A 27,077-nucleotide genomic window follows, 5' to 3' on the forward strand; every position below is an offset into this window, starting at 1 on the left:
CTTGATCCCCCGTGCCTACATTCTCTTCGCCATTCAGGTGCTCGTCGAAGTGCTGCTTCCACCTTTCGATCACCTCACGTTTGTCCGTCAGGAGGTTCCCGTCCTTATCCCTGCAGAGTTCGGCTTGCGGCACGTAGCCTTTGCGGGATGCGTTGAACTTCTGGTAGGCTTACGTGTTTCTTGTGAACGGCACAACAGTTCCATTTCCTCGCACTCCGCCTCTTCCAGGCGGCGCTTTTTCTCGCGGAAGAGACAGGTCTGCTGCTTCCGCTTCTGTCTGTATAGCTCCACATTCTGTTGGGTTCCATACCTCCCGCGCTGCGTCCTTCTCCTCCAGAACCGCTCTGCACTCCTCGTCGAACCAATCGTTTCATCGACTCCGTTCTACGTACCCGATAGTGCTCTTGGCTGCGTTGTTGATGGCTGCTTTGACTGTACTCCAGCAGTCCTCCAGCGGGGCCACATTGAGCACACCCTCGTCCGGCTACGTTGCCTCGAGATTCTGCGCATATGTGGTGGCGTACCGTACATTGTTAATAACTGCGAGTTTTGGGCGCAGTTTAACTATCACCAGGTAGTGATCAGAGTCGATATTAGCGCCACCTTAGGTCCTGACGTCGATAATGAGCATGAGCATGAGCATGAGATGACCGTACAGTTCGTAGTTGCAACTCCGTTACTGACCAGAACAGTCAACATTGCACAGGGAACCAAAAGGATGGGGCCTGGGTGTAGCTTTCCATCCTCAATGTGCAATTTTGAAGGATCAAACTTTATATTGTCAGTACCGGCGCCGGCCTCGTCCTTACGGTCATCGGGGAAGGAAAGAAATGTTAGTGTGACATACGTTGCTACTAGAGACCGTGTGTACCTCCGCATCCCCACGGTTGTCACAAGAAGGAAGTTTGTTAGTGGGAAGGGAAAGGAATAGAAAGTTACATAGATCTGGATTCACATTGGTACGTGATGTGAGCTATGCCAGCCGGCTGTCGGAAGAATACAATAATTTTATTGTATATTTGTGTATTAAATTTTATTATATACCGGGTATGAATTATTTTTAAACCACGCTTATGTCGGATCAACTCGTAGTAACGCACGTTCTAAGCTTGTCCTCAGGCTTGATAATCCTTCTCGAAATCAAAAGAGTTTTGCAACATGCTCTAGAGCGGTGTTTTGCTTTTGCCTCGTCGCGAGGGAGCGAACGAACCTCAAACAGAGAGGCAATAAAAACTGAGCGAGGAAGAGGGGAACGAAAAAAAGAGCCGATGATTATATCGGGTTTTTGAGTGCGATTTTCGCCTCGAGAGTCTTTCTTTGTATGGGAGTGGAACTCGCGAGAGATTTTTGTGTGTGAGTGGACGTGAGAAACACAACAAGCAATTATGAGTGTTGGACGAACTCCTCGCTGCCGCGGCAAGCTCGCGCTCGGTGCTGTTGAGAATTTGCGTTGTGATTTCTGAGTTTTATTTTCACTCCTCAGAAAATCGCCAAAATCGCTTCCTCATTTTCTCGCGAGGGAGTTTCTATCAAGCCTGCTTGTCCTTCATCAGTCAGAAAATAAACTGTATGCAATTCCGTTTAGTGTTACTGCCAATGCTGAATAACAGAAACCCGCGCCGTAGCTTAACGAGAAAACTGGACAACTAAACAATTCAAATCGTTGAGTTTCATCTATGTTCTTGTATTACTTTTTTCGCGTTCTCGTGTTAATAAGTTTGCGGATAAGAAAACCGTTATACATATTTATTATCCGCGAATGTTCGCAACGCATAAGGTGAATATATAACGAAGCCACACTTTGAATTTTCAAAAGCACAAATCTGAGGATCCAAAAGACGGACTGCGCTGAAAAGTTGATCGATTAGTCACCACCAGCGGGTCACCAATCGATCAACTTTTCAGCGCAATCCGTCTTTTGGATCCTCAGATTTGTGCTCTTGAAAATTTGAGGTGTGGCTTCGTTATATATTCACCGTAATATAAGTTGAAAATGTGATGGACAAATAAATTATCATAACAGTTCGAAAAAAAAACCGAAATTATGGAACTCGGCACGAATAAATCGACGCGGAAAACGTGGTCTATTTGTCACTGAATCGTACGGTAATCTTGACCTCAATTTCTTGGGTTTGTACACACGTAAGAACTATTTACACCCACGAGACGCGACAACGAGAACGGACACAACACGTTTTGTTCTTACTAACGATTAAAAAGGATTAATAATTACCTTTCTTTCCGACCGGTTTCGGGCTCGACGCAGCCCATCGACGGGACGATGTCCGAAGAGATGAAATTTACTGCATTTTCCGCTTCGTCAAACGGAAGAGGGATGATTGTATGGGAGCATCGTCCTCATTCATCAATGGGGAGTTGGCAGTAGCTATGTGCATTGATTCCAAAGCATTGAGGTGAATGGTTTTTCTAACGGGTTTTAGCAGCTTAGCTTGTTCTCAATTAACAGTGTGATTTTCGGCCAAAACATGTACTGCCACACTCGATTCGTTCAGCCTACCATTCTCAACCGCATTCCTATGTTCCCGCAGGCGAACTTTCAATTTGCGGCGAGTTTGTCCGATGTACACTGCTGGACAATCTTTGCAGGGTATTTGATAGATTCCAGATTTTTCTTCGGTGGGAATCTAATCCTTGAGATTGCACAGCAAGTCCTTCAGTGTGTTTTGACTTTTGTACACTACGTGGAAACCATGGCGCTTCAGAGTGTGTTGAACCGAATTTGTTAATTTGGGATAGAAAGGGAGGCTAATCCTTCGGACATCTTCTTTCTCGGGTTCTAGTGTTGTAGCATTCCTTCTATGTTTCTTTCTTTCGTGTTTGCGAAGAATTTTGTCAACGAAGTCTTTGAAGTATCCGTTCAGCTCCGCCGCTTTGTGGATTCTACTCCTTTCTTCGATGAAGTGTTCTTTTTCCATCGGCACGTTGAATCTTGATCTTTCTAAACAAATAGAAAAAAGTACTAAATTGTGATACGTTCTCCACTGTTATATTTTTGTAAATTGTTAGTTATACAGGTTACATTTACCTCCATCCCTCTGGAACAAACGGTATATTAGCAGTGAAAAATAAATAGAGTAAAACAATAAATAAATAAATAGTGTAAAAAAGTACACCAAATCTTGATCCTGGAATGTTCCAGCATTTAAATATACCAGGCTAGAAAATAGCAAGATCAAAACTTGATATGGTAGATCTTACACCGTAACGCACCATTCCAAAGTGATCTACCCACGTTACGGGTTATATAGGTCCTGAGGTCGATAATGTCGGAGAAGTGCCATCCATCAATCAGAACGAGGTCGATTTGCGATTCCGTTTGTTGTGGTGATCTCCAGGTGTAACGGAAGAAAATGTTACGAATGGCCATGTTCTGGAGGCGGTGAAGTAGATGAGGCGTAGACCTTTTTCGTTCGTCAGCTGGTGGGCGCTGAACTTTCCAATCGTCGGTCTGAATTCCTCCTCCTGGCCACCTGATCGTTTAAATCTTCTATGACGATCTTGACGTCGTGGTTTGAGCAGCGGTCGTACTCACGTTCGAGCTGTGCGTAAAATGCGTCTTTGTCATCATCAGTGCTTCCGGAGTGAGTGCACGGTTAATTATGCTAATGTTGAGGAATCGGCCCTTGATCCTCAACCTGCACATTCTTTCGTCGATCGGCCACCAACCGATCACGCGCCTCTGCATGTCGCCCATCACTATAAAAGCTGTGCCCAGCTCACGTGTGTTGCCGCAACTCTTTTAGATGGTATGATTACCTGTAAACGTTCGCACCATAGATGCTGTCCAACACACCTCCTGCAGCGCTATGATTTCGAACCCGCGGTCCTTCAGTATATCGGCGAGTATGCGGGTGCTCCCGATGAAGTTGAGAGATCTGCTGTTCCACGTACCGAGCTTCCAATCGCAACTCCCTTTTCGTCGCTGTGGTCGTCGCCATGGGTATGGATTCGCATTCTTCTCTTGTTGATTTTTCGGTGCTAGTCTTTTTTACGGCTGGCTCGCAGGGCCTGACACCAACCCACTAAATAACCCAGGTAGCTGGGCTTACCTTCCCGGAAGCTACGGGTTCTGCATTGGCATTTCCTCCAACTACAGTGCTAAATAGCTAGGCTCGAGCGCCAGTCTTCGCCGGGGGTGGTGTTTTTAACGGGTGCCCAGGAGATAATATTTTACTTGAGCTTCCACCCCCTTCGACACAGACTAATCCAATTCGCCTGGCTTCATTCTTCAGTCGGATGTACGTTTCCGCCATCGTCCCAAATTTACGAGCTATAATATCAAGATCATCAGCGAAATCAAGCAACTGAACGGACTTCGTGAAAATCTTCCCACTCGTGTTTATCCCCGCTCTCCTTATTACACCTTCTAACGCAATGTTGAACAGCAAGCACGGACGACCATCACCTTGCCGTAACTCTCTGCGAGATTCGACAGGACTCGAGAGTGTCCCTGATACTCGAACTTCGCCTCGATTCAATCGTATCAGTTTATTCGGGAATCCGTATTCGTGCATAATCTGCTATAGCTGTTCTCGATCGATTTTATCATACGCCGATTTAAAATCAATGAACAAGTCATGAGTGTGCACGTTGTATTCACGGCATTTCTGGATGGCGAACATCTGGTTGTAGTGCATTCACATGAATCAAGCCTGATATTTCTCCATGAACTCTCTTGCAATTGGTGATAGACGGCGGCATTAAATTTGAGTAGGTAGCGCTCAGTAGTGTGATCGCGCGATAGTTCCCGCAATCCAACTTATCGCCCTTTTTGTAGATGGGACACACGTTACCTTCCATCTACTCCTCCGATAATACTTCCTCATCCCAAATCTTGGTAATGACCCAGTGTAGTACTCTCACCAGTGCTTCTCCACCGTGTTTTAGTAACTCGCTTGGTAGTTGATCTGCTCCCGCGGCTTTGTTGTTTTTCAACCGGCCAACATCCTCCTCAATCTCTTGGAGGTTAGGGGCTGGAAATCTTTCGTCCTGCGCACGTACTTCCACATAGATCTGTTACCACGCCACCTTCGGTGCTTGCAACGTCGCGTCGTCATGAAGCACTCATCGTTGATGCGTTTAATGGATCTCAATTTTTGTGCTCAAGAAAATGTGAGGTAAAAATATCTTGAACCTTCATTTGTAACTTCTATTCTTTTGAGCGTTAATTTATTTGGACGAAATCCTTTGTATATTAATGGCGTTCAAATATTTATGCCGCAAAGGCTTCATAACTCTAGTGTGAAACGAGATTGAAGATGATCGAAAAAACTTCATGCAACGATTTCCTCTTTCATACGGTGACATCTCACTACAGAGCACCATCAAGATAACTTCATCTAATTTACTGATATTGAAAATTGTTGGTGAAGCGTAACTGGGTGTAGAGCACAAAATATCATAGCGCATGTATGTGGGGAAAATCCAAGAACCGTTTACCGGGGGAGAACTTAATCCCTTTCTCGGAACGTCGAACCAGAGACACACATACACACGGCGTCATCGTTCGCAAGCAGGTGATTGCCATCTTTGTTGGAACTTCTCCGAGAGCATCCCGAGAAACAGAACGCATAAATTTCCTTCCCTTGCTAGCGCGACCCATTCATTAGGAATTTCAGTGCTTCTCTTCAAGAGCTTTTCTCCGTACGCGCGCTCGAAATTCAGGTATGTGGGATCCAGACACTTGACGGTGGTGTCGCGTGCTTCTAATCGATACGGAATGTCGCTTGCCGGCAAAAGTTCTTAGCTTTTTCCGGTAATGAGGGTCTTAGCGCACTTGAAACGATTCGCGGAAAATGAAATTTTTTGCCTCATCCAAGGGGGGGAGTGACTATGTAGCGATAAATTTTCTTTCTCAAGTATGTACTTGCGATGGCTTAAAATTACTGAATAAATTACAACGAAAGGCTTGTGCGAGTGAGTGCGAACTTGTTCGGAATCGAGTTATAATTTGCGCTTGTGTATTATGCTTAATTGACGTTCGAAGACAGCAAGCCTCGGATGCTGAGCTTGGAGCGTTATTCACCCGAAATCTGATTCTTGGAATGTGACATCTAATTGGATTTAAGAAGCTCTACATTTCTGGGGAAACAGAGCAATCCTCTCGTTTTCGAGCTGTTATGATGCAATCTTGTTTTGCAATTGGCACATTGAAAACTGACTGCTAAATAGGATCGGAATCCCTGCATTCTGGCGCGCACAACAGGCGAGAGATTTGAACTAAGCTGTGTGAATCGCGTGGAGTGACATCGTTGCAGAGTAAAATAAATTGGATGCTTTGAAAATTGTACAAACGAATGTTTCAGCAATTTAGGCCGGAACAAATCTCATTTTCTTCTTTTGTCACTTTACTTGTTGACTCGTCAAGGGGGGGGGATGATAAATAATAAATGTTATGATGCAAAATTACCTAAACAATTAGGCAAAATCGTCAAACTCATCGGATTTGTTAAAAAAATTTCTCGACGGGTCTTATTTCACTTTAAAAAGTTTAAATTTCTAGAATAATTTATTTGTGTTCCCCTCAAAATGTCGGATTCCGACCAAAATTTTCCGAGGGGGGGTGACATAGAAGAAAATCGAAATTTGTGTCAGCCTTAGCAATGTTTCAGCAAAGATTTACAATCATTGAGTGTTTTCCAATGATATACGCCACGTTTCACTAGCGTACTGAAGCACAGATTTGATACTTAGTGTTATTATTAAGTCGACATCTGATTGTTTTACAAATCTTTGTACAACATAGATAAGAAGGTTTCACTCTTCACCATCCGATCCATTTTTCAGACAAAAACCATAACGGATATGAATACCAATTGACTAAAAATAGCACCAAACGTGTGTCCCGTTTTCAAACAATCCTCACTCTGTCCCGGTTACTGGTAAAACGCAAAAGTCAAAAAGTCAGCGAAAATCGACACAAACAGAAATGGAATTACATTTTTCTCATTTCCTGCAGCAATTTTGGGTTGGGCTGAGTTTGGAAACAGCGAGTAGAAAGGGTCATCTCGACTGCAAAACTGCAAAGAAAGGGGCTGTCCATAAACCACGTGGTCATGAGGGGGGGGTTCGGCCAATGACCATTTTGTATGGACGAATAAAAAATTTTGAATGGACCAATGACCACGCGAGAGGGGGGGGGGGTTAAGAAGTCCCAAAAAAATGACCACGTGGTTTATGGACAGCCCCAAAGACTGTATCTTATCGTTTCGTCTCAATCCGAAGCAAACATTCTCAGCTCAGTAGTGTACTAGACTAGGTTGGTGGGAAACTGGAGCAAGCAGCTGTGCTGGGATGTCTTCGCCATCGTGTCCTTCCTGATCCTTCTGATCCGCAGTGGATTGGGCAGACCGGAGTGCCAGAAGAAGTAGGAAAAATACCCTTAAAACCGTTGATAAATAGTTGCGACTCTGGGTAACTGCGCTGCGCTGGTTGCCGTGGGACCAGCTTTATCTGGGCTGCTCAGCGTAATAGATTTTGAGTGGTACTTTGCCTGAACTGGCAATCTCGAGTCTAACCAAGCGAGGCTAGTACCGTCGAGAAATGTTTCTCATTTCCTTTTTAATTTTCTTCAATTCGGAGTTGGCACATCTTGCCGGCAGTCAGTCAGTCTGTGGCGCTGGTGCTGGGGAGTTGTATGGCGTATTTTATTTCTTTGTATATCCTGGCTCAGAAGTCGTTATGATGATGATGTACCCGATTGCTATTAAGTAGCGTCTGTCAGCTCAGCAGTGGAACTGGAATGCCGTCGTGATGCAGGCTTCAAAGCTTTGATGGTTGTTTAATTTTGTTCTGTAAGATGCATCTTTATTGCTGTCGTGAGATCAACTGCATTTCAACCAAGGAAGTAGATTCCCTTTAGTTATGAATAAAGGTATGTACATTTCAAGAATACTTAGCAATAGATTATACAACTGAATTCAAAGTTTTAACATGTTTACATACCCATAACAACAGTTTGCCTGAATAAGTAAGACGATAAATCTATGCATTTGAGATACCATCATGTTTACACATTATACAATGCGTGTAGTGTTCTTCTAAAATTTACAATACACCAAAACCTCCATTTAGGTAACGAGTAAGGACTGCCTTAATAGATTTTTTACCTAAATGGATTCAGTTAAGAGCTTCAGAGGATTGTTGGCGAGTTTCAGAGGCGTAGCTCAGGCGTTACGTCCCAAGTAACATTTTTAGCTTTATAATGCTCTATAAGTATTTCTATGGACCAATTTAATAAAACTGCTAATAAAACTAACTCTTCCACCATAACCTTCTGGCAACCGCTATAAGAACGCCTTCCGACCAAGTGGACCACACTTATAGGAGTTTTCAAAGCTGCATTGAAAACAGCAATAATTCCACAATAAAACCAGCATGTTGTTTATTTTTAGCTCGAGCAACTCTGACAGCTAGTATTTTTTCGCACTGGTGAGAAAAGGAAAACAATACCGTAAGCATAGCATTCATCATGGATGCTAAGTACATCTTTTATCACAAGTAAATATTCCTAAATATTAGTGACTCAGTTATGGTTTGTGTAGGAGAAAAATATGTACGGAATCAGTTTTAGTGTGAATAAGGGGCTTTTAGACGCAGAAAATAAGTGCGCCTTGCTAACAATTGAATTTTTTGACAAAAAATCAGATTCGAGGAAAAAGTGAAGTGGCCAATTTTCCTCCCACACTTCCGAAAACCACTTTCACGATTGTTTCTGTGCTTTTGCTTGTATCAGGTATGTACTATTTTATGAAATTCATTGAAATGTGCTGAAAAAAACTTCCTTATTGCAAGATGGCAGCCGCCAGCTCCACAGAAAAAGGTGTCGTCAGCAAAAATCTAGTTTCTCTTCGTCATAACCTCAATAAGTGGAGTTGGTAATTTCATTACCACATTAAGTTTGCAATAACCCCATCTACGGTTTCCACTATTATATAAGAGATGGCGTACTTGTCGATCATGATGGACGCTGTACAATGGTCGATTATGTATGGCTAAAAATATGTTTCGGAATATTGGAACGTAATCCGATTCAATGAATTATACTGTAAGTACATATTTTAAAGATTGTGTTTTGAAAAAGGCGTACTGTGAATGAATTAATAGTGGATGAACTGATGCATTTTACTCATTTTAAGATTGTATTTATTTTTGGCCGCCTTATACAACACAGTGCAACTGTTCATTGTCATCCATGCACTGATTACTCTTATGCGATGTATTTTAAAGAACTTTTGATAACCGCAATAAAACCGATCATAAATCAATTAAGCTGGCGCGATGATAAGTTGTATGAAAGTTTAAAAAAAGTTTTGTAGAATTCTTCTAGTGATCAATAAAACGTCTAGCGATGGCATTGCTGATGGCCGTTATAAATCCCTCATATAACCTAAACAAATCCAACCAGCTCTGAAAATGTTACTTGGGGTAGGCGTTTTCGGGGGTTTCTGAGGGTCTGAGGTGTGTAACATGGGCTCCGATGGGGTTTAAAGGAGATTTCGAAGGCGTTTAAGGAAGCTTCAGAGGATTTTGACTCTTATTAAATCATTTATGCACATAAGTTATGCTTGTAAATTCGATTACTTATACTCAAGAAAGTTCTTAGGAAACCTTAAACAGCCTCAAACCAACCCCATCCAACCTCATTGCTCCCCCTTGAGTACGCCCTGAACTCCCCTTAACGCCACTTGCAGCTTAATTCCCTAAAACCAACCTTATTTCTAATCTAAAACACTCCAACTACACTGAACACAATAAAATTCCATTTAGGTAACGTAACCTAAACGGAGGGACCTAAGTACATTGTACCTAAATGGATTCGACCTAAATGGAGGTTGGAGTTACGTACAAGCATAAAAATACATTTAACTCTGAAAAATAATATATAAAGCATTTCAACGGTACAAGACCCCTCGTTATCGGCTACCACTTCCGATTCAACCGATCCAGAAATCGTTCTGACAACCTCGGCGAGAAATGTCAAAGGGAACTAAAAACAGAATACCTATTGTTAGAAAGCCACAACAAGTTTGGATTCGTTGAGTTAAAATTGATTATCCTAAATTGTTATCCTAAAATTTATTATTCTAAAGTTGTTGTACTACATCAATTCTAAAATTTGTTAGTAAGTATTCTATAATCTATCAAAATTATTTGATCTTAATATAAAACTTAATCACTAAAGGAACGTACACGACAACTATACTTTGTTACAAGTAGACGGACAATTACACTAGTTTACAAAATAAAACAAAAGTCGTGAACTTCTGTCAACGACCAACATTTTTGAAGTACAATTTAGCACTGATTTCGAAACCGTGCTTCAAAAAATTTTAAGTAGAACAGTTTTTGAGTTTTAGCTCTATATCGAGTTTTACAACTTTTAAAAATATTGAATTTACTAAAATTCAAATATCTTGCGTTTTGTTCAACCAATTTCAAATCTTTTTCCATAAATTAAAAGCTGAATACAATACCATTCGATCATCCGAATGCAGGTTTTGCGTCAGATTGATGAAATTCAAGATATTGGCGAGTTTTAGGGACGATCTCCTTAAATTTTAGCCAAATTTCCAAAAATTTATGATGAAATGTATTTTTTTCAATAAGAAAAATTCTATTTAAAAATTCTTTCTCAACGTTTATTTGACATATCATATGTAGGCGAGTTACAGTTAAAAATTCAGCTGAATCGGAGCATTGATTACGGAGAATTAGATGTGTGAAACGAGCGACTTTGCTTAAAAATAGAACAAAAATCGATTTCAAATCATCATCCTTGTATGGAAAGTCGAAAAAAATTCCGCTCTACTGTAATTTTTTTCCTTCGCGTTTTCGAACTCAGGGCATGATTCTACACCAAAAATGATCATCAGCTTACCGAGTTCAAAAATGCTGTAAACTAGTGTTAGCGTAGAAGACAACAAATGTAAGTGACTTAAAACAAAAACATTCAACATAAAGTTAAATAAAATATTTTTCAGCTTAAAGCCTACTCAAACAAACAAACGGGTTTGCTCTTAAGAATCTAATACGTGACCGTCTTCGTAACAAACTTTAAGATTTATTGATACCGTTTCGGCGTGGAAAACATAACCATGTCCAACGGCAAAGCAGCTGCCGACTCACGTGAGATACGTGACGCAACACAACATCAATGCATTCTATGCAATCAACCGAACAACGCTGATCGTAAAATGGTCCAGTCAGTGATGCCACATACACAGATTTAGCTAGAATTACACAGATTTTTTCCCATTTTCGCCTACAGATATCTGTGATCACAGATCAAAGATTTTTGCAATAAAAAAGATTTTTAAAACTATGACAATGACTTTCGTGAAAAAAAGCTTCATTATAATTTTCAGGTACTCAAATTTAAATAATAGAAATTAAATCTTCTAGTTTGATGGGCTAGGCCATGCCTCAGGCGCATTGTTATCGACGTTCTTGTGGTTTCTGATGATCTTCAGATGCAACCTGGGAGTGTTTTGGTCGACGTTATTCTAAGAACATATTTTTTCCGTTGTTTTTTAAACAAATTGTTCAAAAATATTCGATTTTGAAGACATTAACCTATCACAGATTTTTACTAAGATTTTCTGAAATTTCCTACAGATGAAAAAGATTTTTTTGACCAAAATCACAGATGAAAACTGAAAAAAATGTGGCAACACTGGGTCCAGTGTGACGTATGCGATCGCTGGTACCATTTTAGATGCGTTGGAGTGAACGATAGCATCGAAGACCCGGAACGTAATTTCCGATGTACGTCATGCGCTATTGCTGATCCTCCAGGCTCGACAGTATCGACGTCTGCTAGCATTCGTGAAGCACGAATCCAGCTCGAAGTACAGCGCCTAGCGGAGGAGAAGAGGCTACGGGAGAAGATACAAGCGGAAAGGGAGAAACAGGAGCGAGATCTGCAAGAGATGACCTTGCGCCTTGAAAGAGAGCGGATGGACAAGGTAGTGAAGGAAAAGTTTGCCTTGGAGAAGGAATACCTACAAAAGAAATACGACCTTCTGCACATACAATTGAATGACGATGACGCAGGCAGTGTTCGCAGCCGTTGCAATCGTGGAGCGGAAGATGTTGTGGATTGGATATCCCGTAATCCGGCTGAGACCAAGAGTGCCAACCCTGGGAATATCCCCACTGAACTCACATCACAACTGGAACCAATCTCAAATTTCGATCAACAGACATCGGTGGCGGCGAATACTGAAGCGTACTCATCTCATCCAAATCCTCAATTCACATCCAGTGTTCAACCGATTTCGTCAAGTTTTGCTGCTGTGGCTATGAATCCTTTATTTTGCACTTCGATAGCACCGATCTCGCAGACCACGCATCCTCTATTGCCAAATAACAGTTTCGTCACTCATAGTAGCTACGGTAGAGCTATAGCTACTCCGGCGAACAATGTGCAATGATTTGTACCACCTGTGACGGTAGATATGAACAATATGTTCGTGATTTCGCCAACAACAACAACAACGGCGGTATCATTTGTGGTACCGGCACTCACGACACAGCCAATGATGGGGGAATCCCAGGTTGATACCACCAACTAGTCATAATGCTTTGGCAATTCTTCGGACTATGATACACGAAAACGACACTCTACAATTCAATCTTATTTATTAACACGATCAGGTCACATCGTGCGACCTGTCGTAAGCATCTACAACAACTGATCTCCCAATTCAATTCGGTTCATACTCACTTCATCTTATAATAATAGGGTATTCCAGAAATGTTGGTTAGGCTTATTTTAAATTACAACACTCGGCCAACCTGACCGCCATCCGGCTCGGATGGCGCACGATTCCATGCTAGATTCCATGCGACCATCGTCTTCATCTCCATCTTCTGCTGACGTGTGCACAGCATCCTGTTTTTTCCCGAATTTCCGTCCATGCTTGTGTTCTTTGATAGATCCAAAAATCTTGAAGAACATAGTGTTGGTAAACCATAACGTTGCAGTTTGTTTCCTTCTATCATATCGGTGGTATGATGAAAATCTTCTACGTTGCTCTCGGGAATATTTTCTAAATCGAATCAAACAATTATTGCCGAATCGCACTCGGCGTTTGTTTTTACAGCCTGCCTTCTTCACATGGAGGTGATGATCCAGTTCAATCACGTTCCCAGTTGGAATATCTCGTTTCTCTGCAATCGATCTCGTAGGACACTTATCATACACATCATTATAGAAACTGGACGAAACAGAAATCGGCTCACCGCTGCTCACGCTTTTGTTAGCAACAGATGTATTGTTTTCGCCGAGGTTTTCGCTGCATTCATCTTCGACATTGGGTTTGGGAAACATGCGTGCACCATCGATAATTGAGCTCAACGATGATGGTTCGATGCGTAAATCGTCAAGATCTTTCCTCATTGCATAAGCTTCATGTACTAACTTAGACGTTTGTATGGCAATGGAAGCAACTTGGTCGTATAGCATTTGACACATAGCATAATAGTTACTTTCTTCTTGGCATCTCAACTGCCACTCGTTGTTCGCGTTCATATCACATCTCACTTGCCATCCGTTCCAGCATTCGTAGCTGGGAATTCCCGGACGAGCCCCCAAATTTGTGGGAATCCCAGGTTGATACCACCAACTAGTCATAATGCTTTGGCAATTCTTCGGACTATGATACACGAAAACGACACTCTACAATTCAATCTTATTTATTAACACGATCAGGTCACATCGTGCGACCTGTCGTAAGCATCTACAACAACTGATCTCCCAATTCAATTCGGTTCATACTCACTTCATCTTATAATAATAGGGTATTCCAGAAATGTTGGTTAGGCTTATTTTAAATTACAACATGTATGCCGTCGAATCTACCGCAGTCGTTATCATCCGTTAAACTATCACAACCGCAAGCAGCCCCATTATCAGTCCCACCGTCATCACTGTACCTAACATCACACACTACCGTAGCGTCGTGTTTACCATCAAGAGGAATTCCATCAGTGTGGCAACGATCATCAGCCGTTAGTATGCCACCACCAACTCACCATTCAACACCAGCAAGCTTGCCTTGGGAGCGACGCCCGGCAGGAGAGTTATACGCATACCAACAACCGGTTCGTTCTCAGGAAATCCAGCAAAACTCTGCATCGATCTCGATCAGCCAAGCCAGTCTGCATCCAACTCTGGGTGATAATGCTCGCTCTGTGGGTCAGTATGTACAACCTGCGGAGGTGGTAAGTAGCAGCTACGCGATGCATGACACTCGAAATTCGTACCAAAATTGTACTTCAAATTACTGGCTACGAGGGGCTAATCATATTCCGTTGCAAGCAGTACCACAGCTAGGTAATATATCTGGTTATTACCCAGGGTCACATATCGGTGCGAATACAGGTCATATAGGGCATCAGGGCATACAAATCAATCAAACTTCTGGCCGTGCTTCCCAATATGTTCCGCGCGGTTCCCAATTGACTTCAGTTCACGATGGAGGTTCGAATGTGACTTCTTTGCCAGTGTCGACAGTTCAAGTATGTCCACCAGCTTCACTAGATCATGGACCTAATGCACAGCAGATCGCCGCTCGACAGGTAGTACCAAGAGAGCTTCCAACATTTGATGGAAATCCGGCAGAGTGGCCACTGTTTTGGAGTAGCTACAGCACTTCAACACAGATGTGTGGCTATACGGGAGCTGAAAATCTGCTGCGATTGCAGCGCTGCTTGAAGGGTGAGGCGAAAGCAGCAGTTAGCAGTTTTCTGCTTCATCCATCTAATGTGGATGATATTTTGTCCACCTTATGTACACTGTTTGGTCGACCGGATGCCATCATCAACACTTTGCTGAATGACGTCAGAAGTACTCCAACTCCAAAACCAGAAAAGCTGGAAACTCTTGTGAGTTTTGGATTGGTGGTGCGCAACCTTTGTGCCCATTTAGTCTCGGCAGGACAAGAAATGCACCTGGCTAACCCGATTTTGCTGCAGGAACTTGTTGAGAAGTTGCCGGCCAACGTTAAACTCGGTTGGGCAATGCACAATCAGACGGTAGCAGTTGCAGATCTTCGTACGTTTGCCGAGTACATGAACGTAATCATTAACGCAGCGAGCAGTGTGACTAGCTGTCACTCGGAAGGTTCAAAACCCGAGCGGCAAAAGGGAAAAGCATTTGTGAATTCGATTCGCTCGGAAAACAATATTGAGAGTGATCAGTATGAGTACCAAAAAAACGATTGCTGTAGAAAATCGTGCGGAGAATCGACGATATCAGCGGCTCCGGAAGTGCGTCCATGTGCGGTTTGTCAGGTACATGGCCATAAACCGAAGGATTGTCATGCCTTCAAAGACAAAAGCCTCATTGAACGGTGGAAAATCGTACAGGAGGCGCATCTATGTAAGCGCTGCTTGTATCCACATGGGAAGTGGCCTTGTAAGGCACCGGCTTGTGGGACAGATGGTTGTCAGGATAACCACCACAAGTTCCTCCATCCAGGTAACCCGAGTAACGATGGGAAAAACTCCGAAACCTCAGTACTAGCTTCGACTTCTGGAGTAGTCACGGTTCATCAACGTCAACACCACACAATTTTGTTCCGTGTCATACCGGTCAGCCTACACGCCAACGGGAAATCAGTAAACACGTATGCCTTTTTGGACAGCGGCTCGGATTCTACGTTGTTGGAGAGTTCTATTGCCAAGAAGCTTGGAGTAACTGGTGCAGACTTTCCTCTCTGTATGCAATGGACCAATGGCAACCAATGGCAGTCAGTAGTGTGCGGTAGTTCGGCAGCAGCAAAGTTTCGCGCGCTCGCTTTGCTAGATTTTTGCGATTTTTTTTCCTCTTCCCTCTGCGGGGCTCCGACGACGGGATGCCAAGCAGTCAGTAGTGTGCGGTAGTTCGGCAGCAGCAAAGTTTCGCGCGCTCGCTTTGCTAGATTTTTGCGATTTTTTTTTTCCTCTTCCCTCTGCGGGGCTCCGACGACGGGATGCCAAGCAGTCAGTAGTGTGCGGTAGTTCGGCAGCAGCAAAGTTTCGCGCGCTCGCTTTGCTAGATTTTTGCGATTTTCTTTCCCCTTCTCTCTGCGAGGTTCCGACGACGGGACGCCAAGCAGTCAGTAGTGTGCGGTAGTTCGACAGCAGCAAAGTTTCGCGCGCTCGCTTTGCTAGATTTTTGCGATTTTTTTTCCTCTTCCCTCTGCGGGGCTCCGACGACGGGACGCCAAGCAGTCAGTAGTGTGCGGTAGTTCGGCAGCAGCAAAGTTTCGCGCGCTCGCTTTGCTAGATTTTTGCGATTTTTTTTCCTCTTCCCTCTGCGGGGCTCCGACGACGGGATGCCAAGCAGTCAGTAGTGTGCGGTAGTTCGGCAGCAGCAAAGTTTCGCGCGCTCGCTTTGCTAGATTTTTGCGATTTTTTTTCCTCTTCCCTCTGCGGGGCTCCGACGACGGGATGCCAAGCAGTCAGTAGTGTGCGGTAGTTCGGCAGCAGCAAAGTTTCGCGCGCTCGCTTTGCTAGATTTTTGCGATTTTTTTTCCTCTTCCCTCTGCGGGGCTCCGACGACGGGATGCCAAGCAGTCAGTAGTGTGCGGTAGTTCGGCAGCAGCAAAGTTTCGCGCGCTCGCTTTGCTAGATTTTTGCGATTTTTTTTCCTCTTCCCTCTGCGGGGCTCCGACGACGGGATGCCAAGCAGTCAGTAGTGTGCGGTAGTTCGGCAGCAGCAAAGTTTCGCGCGCTCGCTTTGCTAGATTTTTGCGATTTTCTTTCCTCTTCTCTCTGCGGGGTTCCGACGACGGGACGCCAAGCAGTCAGTAGTGTGCGGTAGTTCGGCAGCAGCAAAGTTTCGCGCGCTCGCTTTGCTAGATTTTTGCGTTTTTTTTTCCTCTTCCCTCTGCGGGGCTCCGACGACGGGATGCCAAGCAGTCAGTAGTGTGCGGTAGTTCGGCAGCAGCAAAGTTTCGCGCGCTCGCTTTGCTAGATTTTTGCGATTTTTTTTCCTCTTCCCTCTGCGGGGCTCCGACGACGGGATGCCAAGCAGTCAGTAGTGTGCGGTAGTTCGGCAGCAGCAAAGTTTCGCGCGCTCGCTTTGCTAGATTTTTGCGTTTTTTTTCCTCTTCCCTCTGCGGGGCTCCGACGACGGGATGCCAAGCAGTCAGTAGTGTGCGGTAGTTCGGCAGCAGCAAAGTTTCGCGCGCTCGCTTTGCTAGATTTTTGCGATTTTTTTTCCTCTTCCCTCTGCGGGGCTCCGACGACGGGATGCCAAGCAGTCAGTAGTGTGCGGTAGTTCGGCAGCAGCAAAGTTTCGCGCGCTCGCTTTGCTAGATTTTTGCGATTTTTTTTCCTCTTCCCTCTGCGGGGCTCCGACGACGGGATGCCAAGCAGTCAGTAGTGTGCGGTAGTTCGGCAGCAGCAAAGTTTCGCGCGCTCGCTTTGCTAGATTTTTGCGATTTTTTTTCCTCTTCCCTCTGCGGGGCTCCGACGACGGGACGCCAAGCAGTCAGTAGTGTGCGGTAGTTCGGCAGCAGCAAAGTTTCGCGCGCTCGCATTGCTAGATTTTTGCGAGAGTGAGTTTTTGGTGGCAAAGTGTACAGGCCGCGTTTTCATTCGGTCGTTGTCGTCGTCGTCTATTTGACTGCTCATCTTCGTACGGGGTGATTTAGTGAGTTTTTGGAGGAAAAGTTGACAGGCCGCGTTTTCATTCGGTCGTCGTCGTCGTCTATTTGACTGCTCATCTTCGTACGGGGCGATTTATGATACGATAAATGCAACAAACAACATTTTTTGCGATTTTAGTCAACAGACATTGAAATGTTCGTCACGTCAAGTGTCGGCCCAAGTTCCAAAGCCACGTTGGTTCAAATCACTTTATTTTCTCTTTCGTTAATTTTCGCACTTCGAAAACTATCTGAATGGTTCGTCATCTTCGATGTCGGCATGTGTTTTGTTTTAGTCCAAATGAAAATAAGTGGTTTGATATTAATAGGGTTGCATGAATCACTCCACCTACCAAAGTGAACTCATATCATGCTCCCTTTCCCCTCCCCACTAACAAAAAGTCCTTCCCATGACAGACGTGGAGACGCAGAGGTGATCTCGGTCTTTAGTAAGCAACGCACGTCATAATAACATTCCTTTCCTTCCTCGATGACCGTAAGGACGTGGCCGGCGCCGTTATTGACCTAATAAAGTTTGGAATTCTCGAAGATGCACATTGTGGACGGTAAGCTACTCCCAAGCTCCGTCTGTTGGTTCCTTGTGCAACTTCGATTGTTCTGGTCAATCACGGAGTAGCAACTACGAATAGTACGGTCATCTATGCTCATGCTCATGCTCATGTATGCAATGGACCAATGGCAATGGTATAAGGCGGACAGAAGAGAACTCACAACGTGTAGGGGTATTAGGGGCATAATGGACACCCTAAGCAAATGAGTAGATTAGGACTGTATAGCAGTGAAATACTTGACATATTATCAGTTGGCTTACAATTTTGGCTTGTTTGCTACGTATTTCAATCATTTACAGTAGGTAGAATGTCTTTATTGTAAAGAAATAATGAATTATAAACCGTGTGTTTTTCAGGGCTGGCAAGAAAGGTACGGGGCGAAATGGACACCCATCGGGGCATAATGGACACCCCTGCATATTTTATGCTAATTCTTTGATTACATCGATCAGTTAAGTATTCTGCCTACGGAGATCAATGCCACAGATATAATACTACATCTTAGGCGAGTTTATATAACATCAAAGTTAATTAAATAAACTTTAGGCTAAAATAATCGGATTGATTTTTTCCAAACTCTTTAAAACACCTAACAGTATGCAATGCGCGTACATCCATTCGTAATTGCCGGTGTTCATTTCGCCCCGAATCGACTACATTATTAAAACTGCTATTTTAAGTAAATTCTGATCAAAAATAAAATACTTCATCCATTGCTAAATCTCCGTATACATGTAGATAAGGTAACAATTCACTGGTTTTTATGGTAGACACACTAAAATACTCGTAATACCTTATTTGATGCTGCTTCGAAATTTTAAGAATTTCACCATATGAAAAACATATTTCAATTTCAATGATATTTTGGTTACTTTGGAGCAAAATATATGGTACTTTTGAAAAATAGAACCATGACTTGTTCTTTTACACTTATGCATTAATAGTTTTACATAAAAGTCAACGGTTTCGGCAAAAACAGGGGTGTCCATTTCGCCCCGGGTGTCCATTATGCCCCTAATCCCCCTACAATAGGAGATTTCCAGTAGTAGCGGTAAACGTTTCTCGATGTCTGGAGTGCATACTGTTTCCAGCCTGGATTTACCGCATCAAACCATTAATCACGACGAGTTGCAAGAGAAATTCCCATACTTGAAGGGACTTCCCATTGCAAGCTATGTTGATGCTATTCCCGGAATATTGATCGGTTTGGACAATGGCATGTTGAGTTCAACTTTAAAGCTCCGCGAGGGCAGCGCAGAGCAACCAATTGCGGCAAAGACGCGTCTGGGATGGACGCTGTATGGAAGATCTGGAGATTTGGATTCTACATTGCTGCGACGAGTTTCTCACCAGCGCCGCAGAGCAGAACGGTCGGTCGAAGAAATAATTGACGAAATTGAACTACTTCACAATGACGAGATGGCCAGCATGAGGGAAGCTCAGCAAGGAGAGGACGATAAGGGCGATTCAGAACTAACAAACAAAACGGACAAATATCGATACCAGATAGAGAATGATATTGTGAACAAAATTAGAAAGAGATGCGGAAAGCAAGGCGTCCTTCTGAATCTGTATTCTAATAGGGATGGCCGGAACAGGGGAGTGAACGTTAGAAAGGGAGCGGGTGAATATTACCAGCCGCTAACTAAGAAGGCGGACTTGGACGTGCTGGAGAAGTCTGGTATGGCTGAAGGCACAACTTCAAGCAATACGGGGCGGAGTATGTTCGCAACGGTACAAGACCCCTCGTTATCGGCTACCACTACCGATTCAACCGATCCAGAAATCGTTCTGACAACCTCGGCGAGAAATGTCAAAGGGAACTAAAAACAGAATACCTATTGTTAGAAAGCCACAACAAGTTTGGATTCGTTGAGTTAAAATTGATTATCCTAAATTGTTATCCTAAAATTTATTATTCTAAAGTTGTTGTACTACATCAATTCTAAAATTTGTTAGTAAGTATTCTATAATCTATCAAAATTATTTGATCTTAATATAATACTTAATCACTAAAGGAACGTACACGACAACTATACTTTGTTACAAGTAGACGGACAATTAGCGTAGAAGACAACAAATGTAAGTGACGTAAAACAAAAACATTCAACATAAAGTTAAATAAAATGTTTTTCAGCTTAAAGCCTACTCAAACAAACAAACGGGTTTGCTCTTAAGAATCTAATACGTGACCGTCTTCGTAACAAATATATAAAGCATTTCATCTGAATAATATTAAAAACTCATTGGATTTTTTTAAAGAATTTCCAGCAACACCCGATATTTTGATAAATATGTTTTATCTGTCCCCTCAAAATGCAAAATCCAACCAAAAAGATTTAAAGGGGGGGAGGGGTATAAAAAGACAAAAATAAATTTGTATCAGCCTAATGACTAATGGTACGGTAAAAGCTGGGTATGCTGCGCAATACAGATTCCATTGTGATCCACTAGCCTCTGCCCAGCAACTCCTATCCCTCCCTCCTCGTGGTACCGGCCGGATACTACGAGCAACCTTGGGAAAGATCGTGTAACCAACCCCGGTGGGAACTTTGGTCGTAGGCTGACAGGGAAGGGGGGGTTTGCTTCGGCAAACCTGCGCGTCTGTTCTCCAGGAGGAGCGGCTCACAACAGCGTCTGATCCCTATGTTAGGGGCGGCTGATAAACGTCCGAGTGCGAGGGAAGGACTCTAAGCTCAACTGTGCACTATGGTCCTTCGGAAAGTAGGGGGTTGGTGTCAGGCTCTACGAGCCAGCCGTAAAAAACTATTGTAACGGAAAATCAGCAACAAAATAATACGAACCGAGTAACGCTGCAGGAGGTGTGTTGGACAAGATCCATGGTGCGAACGTTTAGAGGTAATGATATCATCTACCAGAGCTGTAGCAACACACGCGAGCTGGGAACAGCTTTCATCGTGATGGGTGATATGCAGAGGCGCGTGATCGGTTGGTGGCCGATCGACGAAAGAATGTGCAGGTTGAGGATCAAGGGCCGATTCTTCAACTTCAGCATAATAAACGTGCAAAGCCCACAATCCGGAAGCACTGATGATGACAAGGGCGCATTTTACGCGCCGCTCGAAGGCAAGTACGACCGCTTTTCAAGCCAAGACGTCAAGATCGTCAAAGAAGATTTAAACGCTCAGGTAGGCCAGGAGGAGGAATTCAGACCGACGATTGGAAAGTTCAGCACCCACCAGCAGACGAACGAAAACGTCCTACGACTCATTGATTTCGCCGCCTCCAAAAACATGGCCATTCGTAGCACCTTTTTCCAACACAGCCTCCCTTATCGTTACACCTGGAGATCACCACAGCAGACGGAATCTCAAATCGACCACGTTCTGATTGATGGACGGCACTTCTCCGACATTATCAACGCCAGGACCTATCGTGGCGCCAACATCGACTCCGACCACTATCTGGTGATGGTCAAACTGCACCCAAAACGTTCCGTCATCAACAATGTACGGTACCGACGACCGCCACGGTACAACCTAGAGCGACTAAAACAACCGGATGTCGCCTCCGCATACGCGCAAAATCTCGAGGCCGCGTTGCCAGACGAGGGCGAGCTCGATGAGGCCCCTCTAGAGGACTGCTGGAGTACAGTGAAAGCAGCCATCAACGACGCAGCCGAGAGCACCATCGGGTACGTGGAACGGAATCGACGGAACGAATGGTTCGACGAAGAGTGCAGAACGGTTTTGGAGAAGAACGCAGCGAGGGCGGTAATGCTGCAGCAAAAGACCCGACAGAACGTGGAACGTTACAAACAGAAGCGGAAACAGCAGACCCGCCTCTTTCGGGAAAATAAGCGCCGCCTGGAAGAAGCGGAGTGTGAAGAACTGGAACTGCTGTGCCGTTCCCAAGGAACACGGAAGTTCTATCAGAAGCTCAACGCATCCCGCAACGACTTCGTGCCGCGAGCCGAAATGTGCAGGGATAAGGACAGAGGCCCTTTTACAGACGGACGTGAGGTGACGAAAGGTGGAAGCAGCACTTCGATCAGCACCTGAATGGCGTGGAGAACGTAGGCACGGGAGACCACGGCAGCGGAGAAAACGACGACACCAGTGCAGCGGAGGATGGAAACGAACCAACTCCCACGCTGAGGGAAGTTAAGGATGCCAATCATCAGCTCAAAACCAACAAAGCAGCTGGTAAGGATGGTATCGCAGCTGAACTCATCAAGATGGGCCCAGAAAAGTTGGCCCCCTGTCTGCACCAGCTGATAGTCAGGATCTGGGAAACCGAACAGCTACCGGAGGCGTGGAAGGAAGGGGTGATCTGCCCCATTCACAAGAAAGGCGACCATTTGGAATGTGAGAACTTCAGGGCGATCACTATTTTGAATTCTGCCTACAAAATGCTATCCCAGATCGTCTTCCGTCGTCTGTCACCCAAACCAAATGAATTCGTGGAAGTTATCAAGCTGGCTTCATCGACGGCCGGTCGACAACGGACCAGAACTTAACCGTACGGCAAATCCTCCAGAAATGCCGTGAATACCAGGTCCCAACGCATCACCTGTTCATCGACTTCAAAGTGGAATTCGACAGTATCGACCACGCAGAGCTATGGAAAATCATAGACGAAAACGGTTTTCCTGGAAAGCTGACTAGACTGATTGAAGCAACGTTGTGCAAAACTACGTAAGGGTTTCGTGTGAACTATCCAGTTCATTCGAATCTCGTCGAGGACTGCGACAAGGTGACGGACTCTCATGCCTACTCCTCAACATCGCTCTTGATTGTATGATGCAACGAGTCGGGCTCAACAGCCCGGGAACGATTTTCACAAAATCCGATCAATTTGTGTACTTGTGGACGACATGGACATTATCACCAGTACATTTGAAACGGTGACAGAGCTGTACACCCAACAAGTTAAATCTATGGTACACCCGTCTGAAACGCGAAGCAGCAAAGGTCGGTGGTGGTGAATGCCTCAAAAACAAAGTACATGTTGGTAGGCGGAACCGAACATAACATTACGATAGACGGGGATACTTTCGAGATGGTGGAGCAACTCGTCTACCTCGGATCCTTACTGACGGCTGACAACAACGTGAGTCGTGAAATTCGAAGGCGCATCATCAGCGGAAGGCCTACTACGGGCTTCAGAAGAAGCTGCGGTCTAAAAAGATTCACTCACGCACCAAATGCACCATGTACAAAACGCTAATAAGACCGGTGGTCCTCTACGGACACGAGACATGGACGATGCTCGAGGAGGACCTACAAGCACTCGGAGTTTTCGAGCGACGTGTGCTAAGGACGATCTTCGGCGGTGTGCAGGAGAACGGTGTGTGGCGGAGAAGAATGAATCACGAGCTCGCTGCTCTTTACGGCGAACCCAGCATCCAGAAGGTGGCCAAAGCCTGAAGGATGCGATGGGCAGGGCATGTTGCAAGAATGCCGGACAACAACCCTGTTAACGTGCCCCGCAATTTTTGTGAGAACCTCTAAGACTTTCATCAAGGTGAAACATCAAAAAATCCGATATCAATTTTGCATACAATCTTAAGCAGCACAAATCTGACGAACAAAGCATTAATCCACGGTGCAGTTGTTTATCATGGCAGAGAATTCAAATCAGGCGCATTTGCTTACGAACAGAGTGCTCTTGAAAACGTAAGTAGGGGTTCAAGTCGGACATTGTGGCAACCATATTTGTATTCTCCGATGTTACACCTGCTACTTTACTGCAGCCCCCTGAAATCTCTTATATCCTCCTTCTGAAGCTCCTGAAATCCACAGAAACGCTTTTGAATTCCTGAAAAAACTAAGAGTTCCATCTTGATAACCCTACGCTTTCTTGAAATCTACTGAAGCCCCTGAAATCTACTGAAACCTCTCGTAACTCCTTGAACTGCCTTGAAAGAACATCCACATTTTTTAGTCAAATAGACTAGAAGAGGTTCTTAAAACCATCATAAAACTAAAATAAAAGGTATAAGGTTTTATGACGGTTCTCAAAACCTCTTCAATACTGATGGGCATGAAACCCATCATAAAATGGACCCATCATTAGCCTCGTGCGGTTACCGTCACCAAGCGTATAAGCGTACCATGCCAAGAGGTGAGGGTTCGATTCCCGCTCCGAGCGATGAAAGTTTTCGCAAGAAATGTTTTTTCCTCGTATCCACTGGTGCTCGTAATACGTGTTGTGTCCGTTGTCTAGTGTTAAGTTTCGTTCAGACTGTACAGGCTCTGCCTGAAGACGGTGTCCAAGTCTTATAAACTTCTCCTGAGATTTGCCGGTGACCCTCGTAAGCATCCTTTGAACAACCGTAACCTCTAAATACTGAAGCCCCAAAAAACTTTTTCAAAGTTTTCGAAGCAACTTGAAACCCTTCAGAAAACTCCTGTGGACTTCTACTGGACCCTCCTGAATGCCCTGAAATCCACTGAAACCTCAACACCAGTAGAAGAAATTAGGTCCCACGATTGGGAAGCCTAGCGCTCACCAGCTGACGAACGAAAACGGCCTACGACTCATTGATTTATCTGCCTCTCAAAACATCCCATGTCCTAAAAATTTCGAGTGAACTATTCAGTTCATTCGAATCTCGACGGGGACTGCGGCAAGGTGACGGGCTTTTCTGCCTACTATCCAACATCGCACCTTCCAATGCGACGAGCCGGGCTCAATAGTCAGGATGCGATTTTCTCGAAATCCGGCCAATTTGTCTGTTTTGCGGATGACATGGATAATTTTGCTTTGAAATAGTGGCAGAGCTGTACACTTACCTGAAAAGCGAAGCAGCAACAGTTGGACTAGTGGTGAATGCGTAGTTAAAGTTGGTGTTAACCCAGTGGAAGCTCGTGCCTGAGTCAAATGTCTTGAATATCGCAAAATTGTAGTCCATCGTAATAAGTTTGTATGAGTCATACACTCGCTTAAAATGTTTAAATGCAAAAACCATTCGGATCCATCCAGTACATCACTCGAATCCACGTGAGCGGTTTTAATATCTTTGTTTTGACCGAGTGACAACCGTTACTCAATTAACTCGTCATAAAACAGTTAAATTCTCATTAACCGTCACAAAAAGAGAATGATATCGCCCGCTTTTGATCTCACTCCGACTGATGGCAGTCCGAAATGGCATTACGGGGACGGTGATTTTTCAACATGCCACAAGTACATTCTCATTAATTTTTCCATTACTTTGCTGCTCATGCCGAATCACGCCAACCGATCCTTCCACCACCGCACCCAACCAATGCCCGTAGACCGCTAGTGACAGGTGACCGCAAGCGGAAGCAGAATCACGCAACGTAATTTTTCACATGCTGCGAATTAAATCACGCGAAATGTTAAACGATTTAATAGAAATGTTCGCAGTAATTATATCGAGTCGGTTTGTTGGATTTTTACCCTCACTCTCTGGTCTCGTCCGGAAAAGAACTACAAACAGAGGGTGAGGGATGGATGGAGTAGTGGTCCAGCACGTCGAAACGTCATTCATTTATGCAAACATAACTCTTTCCGCTTTTTGGACCGAAGTGAAGGGTCCATTCGACCAGTCGCAGGCGCAGGCAGGCAGGCAGGCACCTCGACAAAAAGCGCCATGTTTTGCAACGGCCGCCGGTCGCTTGCATGTTCGGGGCTTGTAATCGGCTTACTGTGCACAGAAGTACATGGCTAAGAACTGTTTGGTGACCTTTTTGAAGCATGCTTGCTACGGCCGCCACTTCGAATCCGCATCCCAGCTTCATGCTGGATGACTCTAGGGCTTTCCGAGCTACCACTGTGGGCTACAAATTGGAATTGCCTGGAAATACGGTGGTGGTTTTTAATTTTATTAAAAGCAACTTTTGGAAATTATATTATTTCCCATGATGAGGTTACAATTCTATCGAAAAGTGACATCAGTTTTTAATCTGAAATGAATATTTGCACATAACGTGAACGATGTATAGATTTTCTACTAAATTTTCAATAGTCCTTGGTTTTACTTTGCTTTTCACCCTGTTTGAAACACTCTATTTGACGCGTTTGAAAAGAGCCTATCAGCAGAATTAAAATGTGCCTGCCAATATCTACATACTTAAGCTACCCCTGCACTACGAACGATATGCGAGTAGTATTTAATCCTGTATTTTTGAATACACTTCATATACCTACCTCAAATTAGGGTTTTTTTTTTCTATATTCTTCAACCATTTAACCTAATTTACAGCTCTTTTGTCCACTAAGGCACTGCGTGAGCGATGGCAATTGGCAACTACACATACACTTTGTACAGCGCCTGTATGTATTCTCTTTCAATTCTACTATATTGATCTGGTTGTCTTTACGCTGCTGTCACTTTTCTACCCTGTCCATGGTAAAATGTATGAGCACGAATATGTTGATGTGTGGCTCTTGCTCCTTTTCCAGTCCAATTTGGGCTCCATTATGAGTTGCCGTTAGTCGATATCCAAGTTTCCGGGCCCATTAGAGCATGCTCAGAAGAGGGTCAAGTGTCAGCCGCTCTCGAGCCTCTGGCATAGAGTCCATGAGCAATGACCATCCACTTATGAAGTGAATCTGTGACCACTAACCCCCCGTGGTCACGGCAGTTAATTTAACTTATTGAGCCTGTTTTCTCTGAAAATGGCATATCTGACTAGATAGAGAAAACCAAATTATGAGCATGAGATGACCATACCATGTAGTTGCTACTGTGAACAATGGAAATAGCACAACGAATCAAGAGATAGAGCCTGGGTGTAGCCATAGCCATTTCTAAACCATTTCTACTCAACAGACATCTGAACAGTGACGTCCAGAAACCTCACACTACTTTGCACCTACCTCACACTAAAGACCGTTTTCTTCAGAAAAAAAA

The 27,077-nt window shown here is 44.1% G+C and overlaps 2 protein-coding genes across 3 annotated transcripts in view; both read left to right on the plus strand.

Moving 5' to 3' along the window:
- LOC109426949 (zwei Ig domain protein zig-8) overlaps positions 1–27,077 on the plus strand; it is a 569,430-nt gene that overhangs the window by 479,979 nt on the left and 62,374 nt on the right. The window lies entirely within an intron of this gene.
- On the plus strand, positions 19,278–20,443 carry LOC109427488 (uncharacterized). 2 transcript variants are annotated; one of them, XR_009995711.1, is made up of 3 exons: positions 19,278–20,190; positions 20,251–20,314; positions 20,370–20,443. XR_009995711.1 is itself a non-coding variant. In XM_062842944.1 (2 exons), exon 1 carries the CDS (start codon positions 19,298–19,300, stop codon positions 20,057–20,059), a length of 762 nt encoding a protein of 253 aa, XP_062698928.1. In that variant the 5' UTR covers positions 19,278–19,297; the 3' UTR covers positions 20,060–20,314; positions 20,370–20,443. The 2 variants fall into 2 exon arrangements, 1 of the variants encoding a protein (XP_062698928.1); XM_062842944.1 differs by having other exon boundaries at positions 19,278–20,314.

Source organism: Aedes albopictus, chromosome 3 (assembly GCF_035046485.1).
Source record: "Aedes albopictus strain Foshan chromosome 3, AalbF5, whole genome shotgun sequence".
In the NCBI taxonomy this organism is placed as follows: domain Eukaryota; kingdom Metazoa; phylum Arthropoda; class Insecta; order Diptera; family Culicidae; genus Aedes; species Aedes albopictus.